This window comes from Protopterus annectens, chromosome 8.part0, assembly GCF_019279795.1.
Source record: "Protopterus annectens isolate FY-2018-M chromosome 8.part0, PAN1.0, whole genome shotgun sequence".
In the NCBI taxonomy this organism is placed as follows: domain Eukaryota; kingdom Metazoa; phylum Chordata; order Ceratodontiformes; family Protopteridae; genus Protopterus; species Protopterus annectens.
Genome location: NC_056741.1, coordinates 847,776,709 through 847,794,288, shown reverse-complemented (window position 1 = coordinate 847,794,288; position 17,580 = coordinate 847,776,709). Strand labels below are relative to the sequence as shown.

General features: G+C 41.6%; 1 protein-coding gene across 1 annotated transcript in view; it reads right to left on the bottom strand.

Annotated features, from left to right (window-relative positions):
• TAFAZZIN (tafazzin, phospholipid-lysophospholipid transacylase) overlaps window positions 1-17,580 on the bottom strand; it is a 1,078,486-nt gene that overhangs the window by 919,685 nt on the left and 141,221 nt on the right. The window contains exon 4 of the mRNA XM_044080349.1: window positions 9,505-9,550. Coding sequence (XP_043936284.1) covers window positions 9,505-9,550 — 46 coding nt within the window. The remainder of the gene's footprint in view (window positions 1-9,504; window positions 9,551-17,580) is intronic.

Genomic DNA, 17,580 nt, shown 5'->3' with positions numbered 1-17,580 from the left:
TTGCTCCATCCTTTTCATGATCAATCCCAAGTGATTTTGAACCTCTCTGATAACTTGCACTGCACCATCACCTTAGGCAAGTTTCCAAAGCCTTACCATGTCCACTATAATGCAGAACTTCATCAAGTCTGCCTTGGGTCCCACTTCAACTTAAGCCATTCATCTTTAACTCTGCTAGCCCCCTCCACATTTGCCCACACAATCAAATCACAGAATTTTCTCTTTTCTAATTTACACATCCCCACCTTTCAAATTTCTTCAGCTTTTTCACCTTTCTTATTGTCTGATGAATCAGGCACAAAAAAACAACGTCTCTGATGTCCAAGACACCAGAGTTGTAGATACAGATCAGACTACACGCATCAGGTGAATAAGAGATCAGACAGTCAATATGACTGCACAACAAGCATTTCTTTTATAACACTGCAGGTCACAGGATTCCCTGTTAGCAGGAATAAATCCAGGTGCTGATGATTCTGTAATTAGGGCTTAGAAAACAACACCAGAAATCAGTTTTTAGATTTCTCCTGAAATGGGTCTAGATAGTTAGGGTCTGTCCAACAAAAATGATTTGCTTTTTGAGGACAGTTAGAATACAATCTGAATATTCAAAAGTAGTGTGAAATCACAAATGATAAAGACATTAAAAAACAGAAGTGGCTTTATTGTTTGTACAGAGGCAGAGAGAGAGATACTCTGTAGACAGGCATAACTGGTACTGGCCAGTATAAGGTTTTTCTTTTCTTTATAAATGTCACTCAAACAAAGCCGTTCGGTGGTGACTTTGCCAAGTAAGGAGGCTCAATATCCCTACGTAATTCTTATATAAGAAGATTCCATTCCTCTGTCCTTTTACAGAGTGAATCCTGAAGGGAATAGAGAAAAACCTCCTGAAAGTGTTATAAAGCCCTATGTTTTCTTCCACTAGTTAGACAGGGAGGCACAGACAAAAAAGCAGAAAAGTTTGATGTAGCTGTACGTGATAGGAAGCTTGCATAAAGTGCAGCTCCATGAACAATGCACCAGTAGGAATGGGGATGGGCTTAAGCTATGGCTACCCGACTGCAATGTTACCTGTTGTATAGTTTCTAGTGCACAAGTTCCATCAGCATCTACTATGCTGTGCATAAGTTCTCAACATTTTCTAGTGGTGATGCAATGAATACATAGCACAAAGGCTGAATGGTAACTGTCCTTCCTGATGAGGAGCTGCTCTCCCAATATAATTTGATAGTATTAAGAAAACAGATCAACAAGCTGTCCTGCTGGCAAAGAGGCTTTGTTCTAGACTATGTTGCTGGCAACCAGGGATGGCCAAGTAAGTCCCAGTCTGAAGGATCAGTCAAATAGGATAGGCAGAAGCATATGATGTACAATAGAAATAGAAATAGAAATGAAAAATAGCCAGGGAATTGTTATGGCTACGCTTGTATAAGCCCTAGGGCCGATAGCCTAGTACCAACCTATGAACCTATGGTCTATAGTCTCATTCTGGGAGAAGGGTAATAGGAATGACTGCTGAACTGAAATTATACAGCCTGGAAGTACAGCAGACCTCAGAGTAAAATAATGTGGGAGAATGTTATGTTGCAGAGCAATCACATGGCAGCATGTGTACGGTAAGCCTCTTTCAGAGCCTGCATGATTGCTACACTGCTGAATAAATACAGGCTGAAACTCCTTGATAGCTAAGTGTTGTAAAGAGTGGACTCACACTCCTGTTCCCACAAGCCAGTTGCAAGCATAAATGAATCATTGTAAGGCAGTGGACAGAGGAAAGGACAGTGACTACAGTAAAGGCACAGAAGGTATGGAAGGTGTCAAAATATACAGATTTAAAAATAAATAAAACAAACAACTGTTAACAGAACCATATATGTGTATGTTGTTGCAGTCTTGGGCTGTGATCTGATGTCTGGAATAGCCCCCTGTTCACTTTCATAGCCATATGTCGAATAAAAATATGTTAGTAAGTGCTTAACTATAAAAGTAGTCATGTTGTCAGAAGACTGCCGGCTGTGCTGTGAAGTCAAACAGATGGTTGGACACATTTATACAATGAGTTAATTACTTAAAAAAAAAAAAAAACACATGTTATCCCAAGACACTGGGCACAACCCTTTCAGAAAGTATACTACTAAAATGTTCTTGGGTCACTGAAAATACTGTAGGACAGCACTAACTCACAGGGAAACCAACTTTTACAGCACAATTTTATTTCACAATGACAGATTGTACCACTGTTGGAGAAACTGGGTCCAGAAGCATTTATTTACCTGCACCATTTATACATTTTGTTACACCAATTTTGTGCTACTTGAGCTAATGGACAGTCACAGCAAAAACAAGCATAAGGCATGTAACCAATCCTGGTCAGGACATAAGCCCATTATGAGATGTGTGCATGTGCGCACGCACACGCACAACACACATCTATGGGTAAGTTGGAGGGCCTCAAAACTCAACCAATATGTCTTTGTGATGCTGAAATAAACACGAGTCCTGTCCATGGTGAACCTTCAGGTGGTCACAAGGAAGACACGCTGGCTCCAGAAAGAGGTACCCCACCAAGAACAGAATCAGACAGCTTAGTACTTTGACACAGCAATGCTTTCTGCAGCATCACTGCACTGCCTTCATAATCTTCAAAAATCTAAACATTTCATTGCACAGAAAAGTACAGTTTTGTACCTACCATAAATGTAGATGTTCGAGGATCCCCATTGCTGCAGTCCTTACTATTGGGTATAGTCCGCGTCCAGTCGGCCCGAATACCAGAGTATAAGGCTGACGTCGGTCAGGGCGCATTAGACTGACGTCAGTACGTCAGGGTACTAATGCGCATGACCGACGTCATATCCTCAGTCTTTTCTTGCCCCAGATGTCAGAAGACCCTAAAAAGACAAGGCCCAAAATACCTGCACCAAAAATATGTACAATATATACAAGAATATATACAAAAACATAAGCATGTAACCTCACCTACACAACCACCCCTAAACACAGAGGGGAAGGAGGGAGGGTAAATTGGACTGCAGCAATGGGGATCCTCGAACATCTACATTTATGGTAGGTACAAAACTGTACTATGTTCTTCGTTCCCCATTGCTGCAGTCCTTACTATTGGGTAGAATCCCAAAGCAGAGGTAAGGGAGGCTGGCAAATCATAAAGAAGCAGGAGCTGACAACATGCCTTGCAAAACAGCTGTGGCAAAACCAGCCCTAGACTTAGAGTAGATAGGAAGGTGATAATGCTTAGAGAAAGTATGCACTGAACTCCAAGTAGCTGCTTCCAAAATATCCTTAGTTGCCACCCCGTTAGAAATGCTGTTGAAGTGGCAGTAGCCCTAGTGGAATGAGGCCTAATCCCAGCTGGAATCTCCTTGCCATGATGGGAATAACAAAATGCAATGCAAAAGCCAATCCACCTAGAAATAGTTTGTTTTGACACAGGCTTGCCCTGTGAACTCAAAGCAAAAGAAACAAACAACTGCTGAGACTGCCTGAAATCCTTAGTCCTGCTTAAATAATAACGCAATTGCCTGTGTACATCTAAAGTGTGCAAAATCTTTTCCCCTTTATTTTGGGGGTCTGCATAAAAAGTAGGCAAATGAATAGTTTGGTTTAAAGCCACACTAGAAACCACCTTAGGCATAAAGGAAGGATTAGTACGTAATGATACCCTATCCTTATGGAAAATCAAAAATGGCTCTACTGCCATAAGGGCCTGCAACTCAGACACCCTTCTTGCAGAAGTAATAGCCAACAGAAAAGCAGTCTTCCATGACAAGTATTTCAATTCAGCAGTAGCCGAGGCTCAAAGGTTGTAGAGTAAGTTTTTCCAACACAAAATTGAGATCCCAAGCAGGAGTAGGAGCTCTACGTGGGGGTCTTATATTCTTTGCCCCTCTAAGAAACTGCTTGAACAAAGGATGCGAAAACAATGGTGGGTCACAATCATAGTGAGCTGAAATTGCTGCAGCATGAATCTTAATGGAAGAGAAGGACAAACCTTTGTCCAATAACTCAGTAAGATATTGAAGAGCCACACTCAAATTAGGCTCAGAAACCTGCAAATTCTTTGCTGTACTCCAAAATAAAAATCTCTTCCATTTTTCTCGTACACTTTCCTTGTACTAGGTCTTCTAGCTTCCATAATCACATTTAAAACATGTTGAGGAAGTTGAGACCTGCTGTGTTTCAACACAGAATATGCCAGGCTGTTAGATGAAGAGAGTGAAGCTTGACATTGAGCAGATGACCATCCTTCTGAGATAACAGATGAGGAATCAGAGGTAAAGGCCATGGAGGCTTCCTTACCAGACTCCGTAGTAGTGGGTACCAGTGTTGCGAGGCCAATCTGGAGCTATCAAAATCATCCTTGGCCTGTCTTGTCTGACCTTTAATAGTACCTTTGGAAGAAGAGGCAGAGGAGGAAAGGCATACACATGAAGGTTTTTCCAACTGAAAGACAGAGCATCCACTTTCCAAGCTGTGTGATGAAACCCCTTTGTGCAATACTGTGGCAGCTGGTGGTTTAGTGGAGAAGCGAACAGATCTATGTCTGGAGTACCCCATGACACTGTCAATTTTTGAAATACATGAAGATCCAGTTTCCACTCGTGGGGATCCATGATTTGTCTGCTTAACACATCTGCTAAGGAGTTCTGTGCTCCCGGCAGAAACCTTGCCTGAAGAGTTAGTTGCAAGCTTAGCGCAGTCTCCCATAAAATCATTGCTTGCCTGCATAGAGGATAAGAATGTGTTTCCCCTTGCTTGTTGATGTACCACATGACAGTTGTGTTGTCTGTTAGAATCAACACCTGCCCTGGAAGAAGTAACTCCTTGAAAGCCATTAATGCAAACTGGACCGCTAACATCTCCTTCATGTTGATATGTAGATGCTGTAGTCTGGCAGGCCACTTGTCTTGTATCCACTTTCCATTTAGATGAGCTCCCCAAGCAATGTCCGAGGCATCTGTCGTTAAAATCTGACTCGCCTCTGGCCGGGTCACAGAGAGTCCCTTGTTTAGGTGACATTCCTGAGCCCACCACAAAAATTCTTTTTGAAGGCAAGGTATTATTTGAATGACAGTGTCCAAATCCTGGCAGTGCTGTGTCCATATAATTTTGAGATACCATTGTAGCTTCCTCATATGCAGTTTGGCATTGGGAAGCACCAGAATACAAGATGCCATGAACCCTAATGCTTGAAGGACTGTCCTTGCAGTCAGCACGGACTGATGAGATAGTTGATGGAAGTAAAGTGATAGACTCTTTTGTTTGTCCGGGGTTAAAAAGGCCATCTGGGCTGCTGTATTCAGTCTCACACCCAGAAAGCACATGTCTTGAGAGGGTACTAGACTGGACTTTATTTCGTTCACAGAATACCCTAGGCATCTTAGCACTGCTATAACATATTCCAGATGCTGTAGAAGGTCTTCCTTTTCTTGAGCCAGAATCAGGCAGTCGTCCAAGTAAGGATAGATTTGAATTCCTTGAAGCCTGAAGTAAGCTATCACTGGAGCCAGAACCTTTGTGAATACTCTGGGCAGTAGATAAGCCAAAGGGCAATGCAGAGAACTGATAATGAGAATTTCCAGCTCGAAACCGCAGATACTTCCTGCAACTTAGCCTTATAGGCACATGAAGGTAAGCTTCCTTGAGATCTAAAGTTACCATCCAGTGATCTTTGCCCAGCAGAGGTAAAAGCTGTTGTAACGTCAACATCTTGAACTTGGGAATGTCCAGAAAAGTGTTGAGGAGAGATAAATCCAAAATTGGTCTCCACGTGTTCCCCTTCTTTGGTACTAGGAACAGGCGAGAATAAAATCCTAGGCCCCTTTCTGATACAGGGACTGGCTGAATGGCCCCCATCTGGAGTAACTGAGAAACTTGCTTGTGAGCCTCTTTTCTTTGTGGAGGAGGAACGTCTGGCATGCCTTTGAAAGGGGGCATTGTATGGAAATAAAATCTGTAACCGTGGTGAATAATATCCAACACCCATTTGTCTTGAGTAATTAAATCCCAATTTTCTTTGAAAAGAGACAGTCTTCCTCCCAAAGGAGCTGCCAGGCGAGAATCTACTGGCAGCTGAAAAGACAGGTCATTGGGTCTGTTTACGAAAGGACTGACCCCTGCCCTCGCCAGAAGTCTGAGCAGGTGAACTCCCTGTTCTAGGCCTAAAAGAACCTTGAGCCCTGCCCCTACCACGTCTAGACCTACCCCTAGACTGGGAATCATAAGCAGGATATGTCCACCCCTTAGCAGGCCAATTTCTACTAAACTTCGGTGGCTGCACCTGCAAAAAATCTTTAACAGTTTGCATAGACTTAGCTTTGTCCTCCATTTTCTTTAAAACTGCTTCCACAGGCGATCCAAACAACACATCAGACTGTAAAGGAGCATCCAAAATCCTTGTCTTAACATGCTCAGCTAAATTCTTATCCTTCAACCAGGCATGCCTGCGAAGAACAGAACTAGTAGCAGCCACCCTCGAGGAGGCCTGTACAGCATCAAAACCACATTGCAAAGAATGCTTACCCACTTGTTCAGACACATGAACCAAATCCAGCAACTCTTTACACTCAATACCTTCCGCCAAAGCATCCACCTTAGATTTTAATTGTGAAAGGAGATAATTCTGATATTTTAGCATGTGAAACTGACAATTCAACGCTCTCATGGCTAAAGTGGAAGAAGTATACACTTTCTTTCCCCACCTATCCAAAGCCCTTGCCTCTTTATCAGTGGGAACAGGATTTTTAACCACAGAAGCTTTAACACCTTTAGGCCCTTGAGAAATAGTGTCTGGGTCCGCCCTAGGACTCTTAAACAAATACTTATGAGCTTCGGGCACCCTATAATACCTATCAGGCTTAACAGGAGCAGGAGGCAAAGAGTCAGGGTTCAGGAAGCCTCTGCAAAAACATCTTCCACCACATTCAACACAGGAGGAATAGCTAAGGGCCTATGCTGGGGTAAAAACAAGAATTCCCTAAGCCTTTTCCTGGAATCAGAGTAATCCTGGCCTTCCCATTTAAAGTGCTCCCTCATGGAATGCAGAGTCTCTGAAAATGAGAAATCCTCAGGAGGAGAAGCTGTAGGAGTGGAATCATCCACATCAGACTCAGAATAAGTAGGATACTCCTGCAAGTCTTCCGCAGAAGACTCTGAAGCCTCTGAACACTGTTCAAAACTATCAAACTCCGGTTCCACCCTAGGCCTCTTATCAGGCGGGGGCATAGAACCTCTAATCATAGTAATCAAATCTTCTGCCATTTTAAGCATATGTTTCTTAGGTACAGAACCCGAAATGCTAGGAGAAGCCCCCACTGAAACTGAACTAGGCCTACCTCTCAAAGAAGTTTTGGCAACAGAAGGAGAGGCTCTAACTACCTTGGGAAGAGAGGGAAGAACAGCGACCTGAGAAGCCCCCTCAGCCTGGCCTACCTCCTGAGAAGGCACATCCTGTAACAGTAAAGTTTCTGCCTGAGACTCCATGGAAACTCCTGGCAAAACCTCTGGCTCCACTGAGCCTTCTAAAGAACCGACGTCCGGGACTGCCGGTTCATCAACCCTAGGCTTCGCTGTTTTGTCCTTGCGCTTCTTGGAAGCGGCGCCGGAGCATCCGGCGGCATTTTATAATTGCAACGCTTCCCAAACACTAACCTGGCACAGTCTAACCTCCTCTTAATAGTGCGTTTGTTAAACCTAGCACAAGAGCGGCAACCAACAATGTCGTGCTCAGGCCCTAAACAAGGTATACACAAGGTATGGTAATCCCTATGAGGTATCTGTTTCCCACAAGAAATACAGTTATTCACTTTTTCTGACATCCGGTTAAATACTGAGGCAAGAAAAAACCAAAATGTTCCCCAACGGGGTACTTAGCCAACTCTGTTTCGGTCTGAAACTCCGGTTTCGGAAATATTTCAGAACGCCAACCTGCACTCGCAAAACTGCTTCTGCATCGGACCATGCGGCAAAAAAGACTGAGGATATGACGTCGGTCATGCGCATTAGTACCCTGACGTACTGACGTCAGTCTAATGCGCCCTGACCGACGTCAGCCTTATACTCTGGTATTCGGGCCGACTGGACGCGGACTATACCCAATAGTAAGGACTGCAGCAATGGGGAACGAAGAACATTGTTAGTTTGGCTTTATGCTGTTAAAGTATTTACTGGAACTGATCTTAAATGTTCTGATTTTCAGTCTTCCTTACTTATTTATGCGACACAGGGAAGCAAATTATTCTAAGTGTTTATGCTTACTACAGAGACAATTTAAAACATTCATTAGCTCTCTTGGGAGTAGAGGGATAAGGCTTTCACAATGGCATATGTGATCTGAAATCAATTTGTGACTCAGCCACCTGATGGAGCTCGCAGGGGTGGAGGACATGTCCACCCTAAGGGGAGAAGGGAGCAGAGTCAGCCATACACTGCCATAACCCCTCAGAAGAGGGGAGATGATACAAAAGCATGACCAAGGGGCATGTGTTAGGCTCACAGAGCCACTGCCTAACAGCAGCCTTTAACACAGGTGTGCAGAAGAGTGTTTTCACAAAGGGACCATGTTGAGGTCCCCCCTGCAGTGATATGGTTTGCAGGTCTACCACTCCAACAGAAATGTTATGGTTCACTACAAGCACCCTCATTGCTGAAATTTCCAATGTTAGGGAATTAATTGGCCATGTCTTAATGGTGAAAAGGCCTGATGGTTGGCTTACATGGGCCAAAAAGCATATAATTTTTATTCATGTCTCGTACTCTCCAACAATAAATACATGGGGACAGTCAGCAGACACCACGCCCTTCCATCATCTAGAATTTGACACATTTCAGGGTGTCCAGCATCTATTAGCATTCTGACATTCCAACACGTTCAGTACTTGCTAAAGCACATTTCCACCAGCTATATTTCAGAGGACATATATACATAGCAGACATGGGGAGTCTAACTGGGCCATAAACAGCGCAAGGATAAGTGGACACTGTTACACAACAGAGTACTACCTGTTTAAGAGAGCAGGAAGTATGGGCAGCGAGACATGTAACCAGGGCTGGCCCTTTGGTTTGGAGTAAAATCTTGAAAGTGTCTTGTGTGTGAGATGCCTTCTTCATGTGCTGTCCTGATCTGTTATTTAATCAAATATATATCAGTGTAATTAATGAATTCATTCATTCATTTTTTTGTCTGCTTGTTTGTTAAATGAGTTTATGGTATGAAACAATTTTCGGCCATGACCTGGGCTGAAAAAGCCAAAAACAGTTTAGCACCAAAATTAACCCAGTAAAGACATATAAAGCACAATCGCATTCAGAGAGTAAACATATCACAGCAATAAGCTACTAGGGCTCTGCAAAAACATGTTATTATTCTTACATCCAGTGATGATAATGAGGATAAATCGTAAGCAAAGAATCAGGTGGTAAAACTGCCTGACAACAAAAGCCTGCATTCAGTAACTGATTTAATTTAACAAAAACACAACTTACCATCTCATTTTCTTCAAACGCCACAGTTGTTTCAATTTCAGGATCCCTGAGGACAAAGAACAAAGCATGTTATTATTTTATATTTCTTAACTGGCTGACCTGGATCATTTAGGCATACAACAAATACTGTTACAGTCAAAATATGAAACAGTCAATATACATAAGGAACAACAAACCTTAAGTAATAGGTTCATAGGTGTGTACTAGACTAATGGCCCTGGAGCTTTTACAAGCCGAACAAACAGCAAAAAGAAACCTGGAACCACCAGGCTGTACAATAATCCAATATTTATTAAAACAGACTGTCAGAAAAACGAGAAAAAAGATCTATAACCGCTTCGGGTGTTGCCCCTTCATCAGATAGTACAGCATTAAAAACAGCTTAGCATTTTATAAGACGCATAACCAATCAAAATCAGTACTTAATCCGCCTTTTTTTCAAGGCTGGCTTTAAAGGTACAACTGCATTACTTCCTATCAGCCCCTAATTTTATAATCCATCTCATCTACATGTATTCTGTTTCATTCTGAATATCATCCTTTCTGGCTTTTTGATTCACAACCTGTAACACCACAAAAGAAAAAGTATGGCTATGGTTCTGTTGGATAGTGTATAATGCATTACGCTTGTTACTTAGCCTGATTTTTGACATATGTTTATGGCTCCTATCCTTCAGTTTACAGTTAGTCTTGCCCACATAATATGCTGTACAGGACTGACACACCGCTAAATAGATAACATTCTGCGTATTGCAGTCTGCATATGTGTTCATGAAATAGGATTTTTTAGTTCTTGGATGTACAAAGAGATTGTCCTTCTTTATATGCATACAGGCTTTGCAGCTCTGACAAGGATATGTACCCTTCCTATGTATCTTAACAGCTTTTTTAGCTTCCACTAGGGGTTCATGACATAAAATGTCCTTCAGATTCTTGTTCCTCTTAAAAGTGAATCTGGGTTGTACCCCCACCACTTTAGAGATCTTGTCATCTGATGACAGAATCCCCCTATTATTCCTAATAATCTGGCAAATGCCTCCTATGTCATTACTATATGTGAGATACATGTGTAGCTGATTCATATTCACATCCTGTGTTGTTGTCCCATGGTACCAAGGCTTAGCACTGGTAGCCCTTTTTTGTTTAATATGGGATACCTCTTTCTTTACAATTCCCTCTTTGTATCCCCTCTTCGAGAGGTTATTTTCCAATATCTTAATCTCATGTTTAAACTCTTCATCTTTAGTACAAAGTCTGGAGATTCTACATGTTTGCCCCTTTATAATAATGTTGAAAATATACCGTGGGTGCATGCTATTAAATTCTAGAGTGCTGTTCTTCCAGCATGGTTTTCTGTACAAACAAGTTTCCTAGCAACCATTACCCTTCTTTATAGGTACATCTAAATAATCTATCTGTATGTCACAGGTATTCATAGAGAATCTGAAAAAAATGTGTGGTGGAGTCTAGATATCCAATAAACATGTCTAGTTCTACAACAGTATCTCTCCAAAGAAAGAAAACTTCATCCAGAAATCTGCAGTAACAGCCTATCTTGTTTAGCCACTTATTACTGTCATCATACATCACTGAGCCCTCCCCCAGTGTGCCAAAACTAAATTGGCATAAGAGTTTGCACAGGGCGTACCCATTGCTACGTCCTGCTTCTGTTGGTAATGTTTTCCTTGACACAAGAAAAGGTTATTCTCCAAAATCAATTTTAACAAAGTGCATGTACGCAGATTAACGTTTATGTCAAGACCTACTTCGTCCAACATACGTTCAATAGCTGTGATGCCATATGCATTATTTATCACAGTGAACAGATTTTTAATGTCTAAAGTGACAGATATAAAAGTAGTGTCATATTCAGTTTCCATATGTGTCTGTAAAGATTGCAAGAAACTAGCTGTATCTTTCACAATCCTCTAATATCTCCCTCAAAGTGCATTCAACATATATCGATACATTTTCAGTGACCCACCCCCTCCCAGAAACAATGGGTCTAAGGGGTGGGTTTCTAAAATATTTATGGATTTTTGGTAGGGCCTTGAATACTGGAATAGTTGGATGTTTCCCATACAAAAATTCATATAAAGATTCTTCCAGTAAACCTGTTCTTAACATATTGTCCAAAGATGTATGTACCTTCTGAATGTACTTATGAACCATGATAGGTAAAAACAGGCTAAATACATCTGCCTCACTAAGTAATAATCGTATTTGTTGACAGTAATATTCCTTACTCATCACAACAGCAGCTCCGCCTTTGTCGGCGGGTTTTATAATCAAACGTGAATCTTCACATAATTGTTTCACGGCCATCCTTTCCTTATTACTGACAGAATATCTGTAGTGATCTCTATTTTGTAAATGCGTGTCAATACCCTTCTCACATGTTCTTACAAACATTAAAATAGTAGGACGCATGTTAGGTATAAATATACTTGGCTGTCACAGTGTAACATTAATACCAGCATTGTTACCACAAATCATTTTCAACATAACACTGCATGCAAAGCACACAATTTCTACAACTAACTGGCAAAAATCAGTCTCTACACTTTGTACGAAAGTCATTCCCCTATTTAAGACATTAATTTGTTCAAGTTTTTTCGTTCTTCCAGCTCCAGTAAGAAAAAAGAACACAAGGAAACGGAATATGTCATCCTACAAGGAAAACAACACAGATGGACTTTGGATTGACCGACTTGCCTGTCCATTTGGTTTACAATATATCAGGTACTAAACTATCTAATGGACAAATTAATGTCTTAAATAGGGGAATGACTTTCGTACAGAGTGTAGAGACTGATTTTTGTCAGTTAGTTGTAGAAATTATGTGCTTCGCATGCAATGTTATGTTGAAAATGATTTATGGTAACAATGCTGGTATTAATGTTACACTACGACAGCCAAGTATATTTATACCTAACATGCATCCTACTATTTGAACGTTTGTAAGAACAAAGAACATGTGAGAAGGGTATTGAAGCGCATTTACAAAATAGAGATCGATACACATATTATAATTTCAGTAATAAGGAAAGGATGGCCATGAAACAATTATGTGAAGATTCACGTTTGGTTATAAAACCTGCTGACAAAGCCAGAGCTGTTGTTGTGATGATTAAGGGATATTACTGTCAACAAATACGATTATTACTTAATGAGATAGATGCGTTTAGCCCGATTTCACCTATCATGGTTCATAAGTACATTCAGAAGTTACACAAATTTTTGGACAATATGTTAACAGGTTTTACTGGAAGAACCTTTATATGAATTTTTGTATGTGAAACATCCAACTATTCCAGTGTTCAAGGCCCTATCAACAATCCATAAAGATTTTAGAAACCCACCCCTTAGACCCATTGTTTCTGGGAGGGAGTGGGTCACTGAAAATTTATCAATATACGTTGAATGCATTTTGAGGGATATAGTCTGGAAATATTCGAGGACTGAGAAAGACACAGATAGTTTCTTGCAATCTTTACAGACGAATATGGAAACGGAATATGACACTACTTTTCTATTTGTCATTTTAGACATTAAAAATCTATTCACTGTGACAGATAATACATATTGCATTACAGCCACTGAATGCATATTGGACGAAGTAGGTCCTGACATAAACGTTAATCTGCGTATATGCACTTTGTTAAAATTGATTTTGGAGAATAACCTTTTCTTGTGTCAAGGGAAACCTTATCAACCGAAGCAGGGTGTAGCGATGGGTACACCCTGTGCAAACTCTTATGCCAATTTAGTTTTGGCACACTGGGAGGGCTCAGTGATGTATGATGACAGTAATAAGTGGCTAAACAAGATAGGCTGTTACTGCAGATTTGTGGAAGATGTTTTCTTTCTTTGGAGAGATACGGTTGCAGAACTAGACATGTTTATTGGATATCTAGAATCCACCACACATTTTTTCAGATTGTATATGAATACCTCTGACATGCAGATAGATTATTTAGATATACGTACAAAGAAGGGTAATGGTTGCTTGGAAACTTGTTTGTACAGAAAACTATGCTGGAAGAACAGCACTCTAGAATTTAATAGCATGAACCCACGGTATATTTTCAACATTATTATAAAGGGGCAAACATGTAGAATCTCCAGACTTTGTACTAAAGATGAAGAGTTTGAACATGAGATTAAGATATTGGAAAATAACCTCTCAAAGAGGGGATGCAAAGAGGAAATTGTAAAGAAAGAGATAGCCCATATTAAACAAAAAAGGGCTACCAGTGCTAAGCCTTGGTACCCTCGCAATAGAACATTTGCAACAGGGACAACAACACAGGATGTGAATATGAATCAGCTACACATGTATCTCACATATAGTAATGACATAGGAGGCATTTGCCAGATTATTAGGAATAATAGGGGGATTCTGTCATCAGATGACAAGATCTCTAAAGTGGTGGGGGTACAACCCAGATTCACTTTTAAGAGGAACAAGAATCTGAAGGACATTTTATGTCATGAACCCCTAGTGGAAGCTAAAAAAGCTGTTAAGATACATAGGAAGGGTACATATCCTTGTCAGAGCTGCAAAGCCTGTATGCATATAAAGAAGGACAATCTCTTTGTACATCCAAGAACTAAAAAATCCTATTTCATGAACACATATGCAGACTGCAATACGCAGAATGTTATCTATTTAGCGATGTGTCAGTCCTGCATGGCATATTATGTGGGCAAGAAGAAATGTAAACTGAAGGATAAGATTCTTAAACATATGTCGGAAATCAGGCTAAGTAACAAGCATAATGCATTATACACTCACATCCAACAGAACCATGGCCATACGTTCTCTTTTATGGTATTACAGGTTGTAAATCAAAAAGCCAGAATAGGTGATATTCAGAATGAAACAGAATAGATGGAGATGAGATGGATTATAAAATTAGGGGCTGATAAAGCAACAGGAGTTAATGCAGTTGTACCTTTAAAGCCAGCCATGAAAAAAGGCGGATTAACTACTGATTTTGATTGGTTATGTGGGTTATAAAATGCTAAGCTGTTTTTAATGATGTACTATCTGATGAAGGGGCAACACCCAAAAGCGCTTATACAGCTTTTTACTTGTTTTTATGACAGTCTGTTTTAATAAATATTAAATTACTATACAGCCTGGTGGTTTCAGCTTTCTTTTTGCTGTTTGCTGTATTTGGAGTGTCAGGTGGAACCTTTGGTGAACATTTTCCACTTTCTTTCTTTGGGCTTTTACAAGCCTAGCCCATAGGATTACCATGGCATCGTGCCACCCCACCTTAGTTCCCAGTGCCTTTGTCAAGTAGAGCCACTGAAGTGATCCTCAGGGTGAATTTTCTATTTCCCATCCACTCATCAAGATTTCGCTTGAAGAGGGCCAGTGAGGTGCTCTGCTTGACATGTATGGGAAGTCTATTCCACAGCATGGGCACTCTCTGGGTTATGAACCTGTCCTTCCAGCATGTTCTGTTAATTGTGGTAATGAGGTCTCTGGAGCACGTGGTGTGGAGGGATTGGGATTTCTTTAGATGCAGCATTCCCAACAGATCTGGGTCAGACATGGTTTTGTAAGTCAAGCAGAGTTCACCTCTAAGTAGGCTATACGAGACAGGGAACAGTTGGAGTTTTTTTGAGTCTGTCCATATAGGACAAGTGTTTAAGGCCTAGGATCTTCTTTGTGAGGTACTTTTGTGGCCTCTCCAGTTGTTACAGGTGTCTAGTGAGGTACATGTCAAATGGGGCATTGTACTCGATGAGTGGCCTAATGAGGGACGAGGAGAGGAAGGCAATGACCTCTTTCCTTCCTGGATCAAAACCCTTAGTAATGAGATGTGTCACATAGGACTTTCTGACCACAGTGGCAATGTGGTGGTCAAAAGAGAGATTGCCGTCAACCTGTGTTCCCAGATCTCTCGTAACGCCTTCTGTGTTCAGTGGACTACCATCGATGTAGTAATTCATGAGAACTGGGTATTTTCCAAAGGGGATGACGACACATATATTGGCATTGAGCTTAAGGCCATGGTTCTGACACCAGTCGGTCTCAGTGAGGCATTTCTGTAGGATGTCAATCACTTGGTGAGTTAATAGCAGCTCCCAACTTGCAATTGTCTGTGAATTTTGTCAGCCAGAATCCCTTCGTGTTGGCCTGGACTTCAGAGAAGTAGATACCAAACAGGAGAGGACCCTGGACCGAACCCTGTGGGACTGGAGTCAGCTACTTTCACACTGTGGGTTCTACTTGTGAGCTAGTTTGCAACCCACCTAGTGATATAGGGATTGATGCCTAGCTTAGTGAAATTTTCTATGATTCCTGAGTGGGGAATGGTATCAAAGGCCTTGGCCAGATCAAGGTAGGCTGTATGAACCAACTTGCCTTCATCCACAGCTCTGGTGACTGACTCAAAGTCGTCGACCAGGTTGAGCAGGCATGATCTACCCTTCACAAAACCAAACTGTGTGGTATCCAGAGTTTGGAGATTCCCTATATCCTTGTTTATTAGGTCCATGATGATGCGTTCCATAGCTTTGCATATCAGACTCATCAGGATAACGGGGTGATAATTCCCAGGGTCTGTAGTCGCTCCTCCTTTGGGGAGAGGGATGACTGTAGCAATGCGCCATTTGGTAGGGACAAAGCCTGAGGTGAGGCTGTGACTGAATAGGGCACACAGGTGAGGTGCCAGTACACTCCGTAGTTCATGTATAACACAGCCAGGGATATTGTCAGGTCCCACAGAAGCTATATTCATGGCCTTGGACAGTGCTGTTTTAACCTGTGCAGCAGTAATACTGGGTGCCTGGCAATCTACTGGTATTGTCATTGGTCCTTTGGGGAGGGGTTAAAGTTGACACTGAATCTGTCAGCCAGTATATTGGCAATATTTTTTGGCTCGGTATAAAAGGTACCATTGTGCAGTAGCTCAGAGCAAATCTGGGTATTGTCATAGGGATTCTTTACATAACTATAGAAGGCCTTGTGGTTGTCTTTACTATCTGCTGCAATTCTGTTTTTGTAGCTAGCTTTAGAGGCTTTGATGAGGGATCTTAACTTTTTGTTGCAGCTGATAAGGTAGTTTTTCCAGTCTTGGGACTTTATCTTATTCCACATCAGTTTCCTCCTTCTGTTGTAGGGTTTGTTTATGGCAGGGGACCACCAGATTAGCTTGCTTTTTTTGGAGGAGAGCATCTTGGTTCTACTGGGTATGGTGAGATCCATGCATTTATGTATGTATTCGTACAGTGCATTGGTGTAGGATTCGGCTGTCATACAACTATTCTCCAATTGCATGGGTGTCGTGAAGTTAGCCACCTCTGTTTTTATGAGCCCAAAGTTAGCTTTGGAGAAGATTTTCATGGTGATTACCTTTGCAGGGGGGTGGGAGGGAGGGATATGGATTTCCAAGGTGATTAGTTTGTGGTTGGCTCTAACCAGGAAGTAGTTGATTATTGGTGTAGAGCAACAGTTGCCCATGTAAGTAATGAGCAGGTCAAGGATGTTTCTACCTCTAGTGGGGGTAAGAATGAGCTGGTCTAGGGCACTGGAATTAATGAATTCCAGGAAAGGTTGGGCACGTTTACTGGTACATGAGTAGTTTTCCCAGTTAAAGGAGGGGTAGCTGAAGTCGCCCAGTATGAGAGTGTTAGGCTGGACCCTAATATTCTCCAGGGTGCATAAGAACGTGGAGTGTGAGTGTTGGGACATGGTTGGGGACCTATAGCAGGCTACGACCTGAATCACTATTATTACCCAATGTTAGCTGCACGTGAAGCATCTCTGATGCATTATGTTGGGCTACCAGTATGGAGGTGCGTGCATCCTTAATGAATATGGAAACACCAACACCTTTGGAGCTTCAATCCAATTTCTGGGGCCAAAAGGTGTGGAATGAGTTACAACCTGGTAGTGCAGAGATGCTTTCTGCTGCCTTGAACCAGGTCTCTGTTACAGCACAAATGTCAATGTTCTCCATTTTAAGGAGTGCTTTGAGTGAGTGCATTTTGAGATTTAGACTTCTAGCGCTGAGCAGCATTACCCTCAGACTGCATTTGTTTGTAGCTGTTATGGTG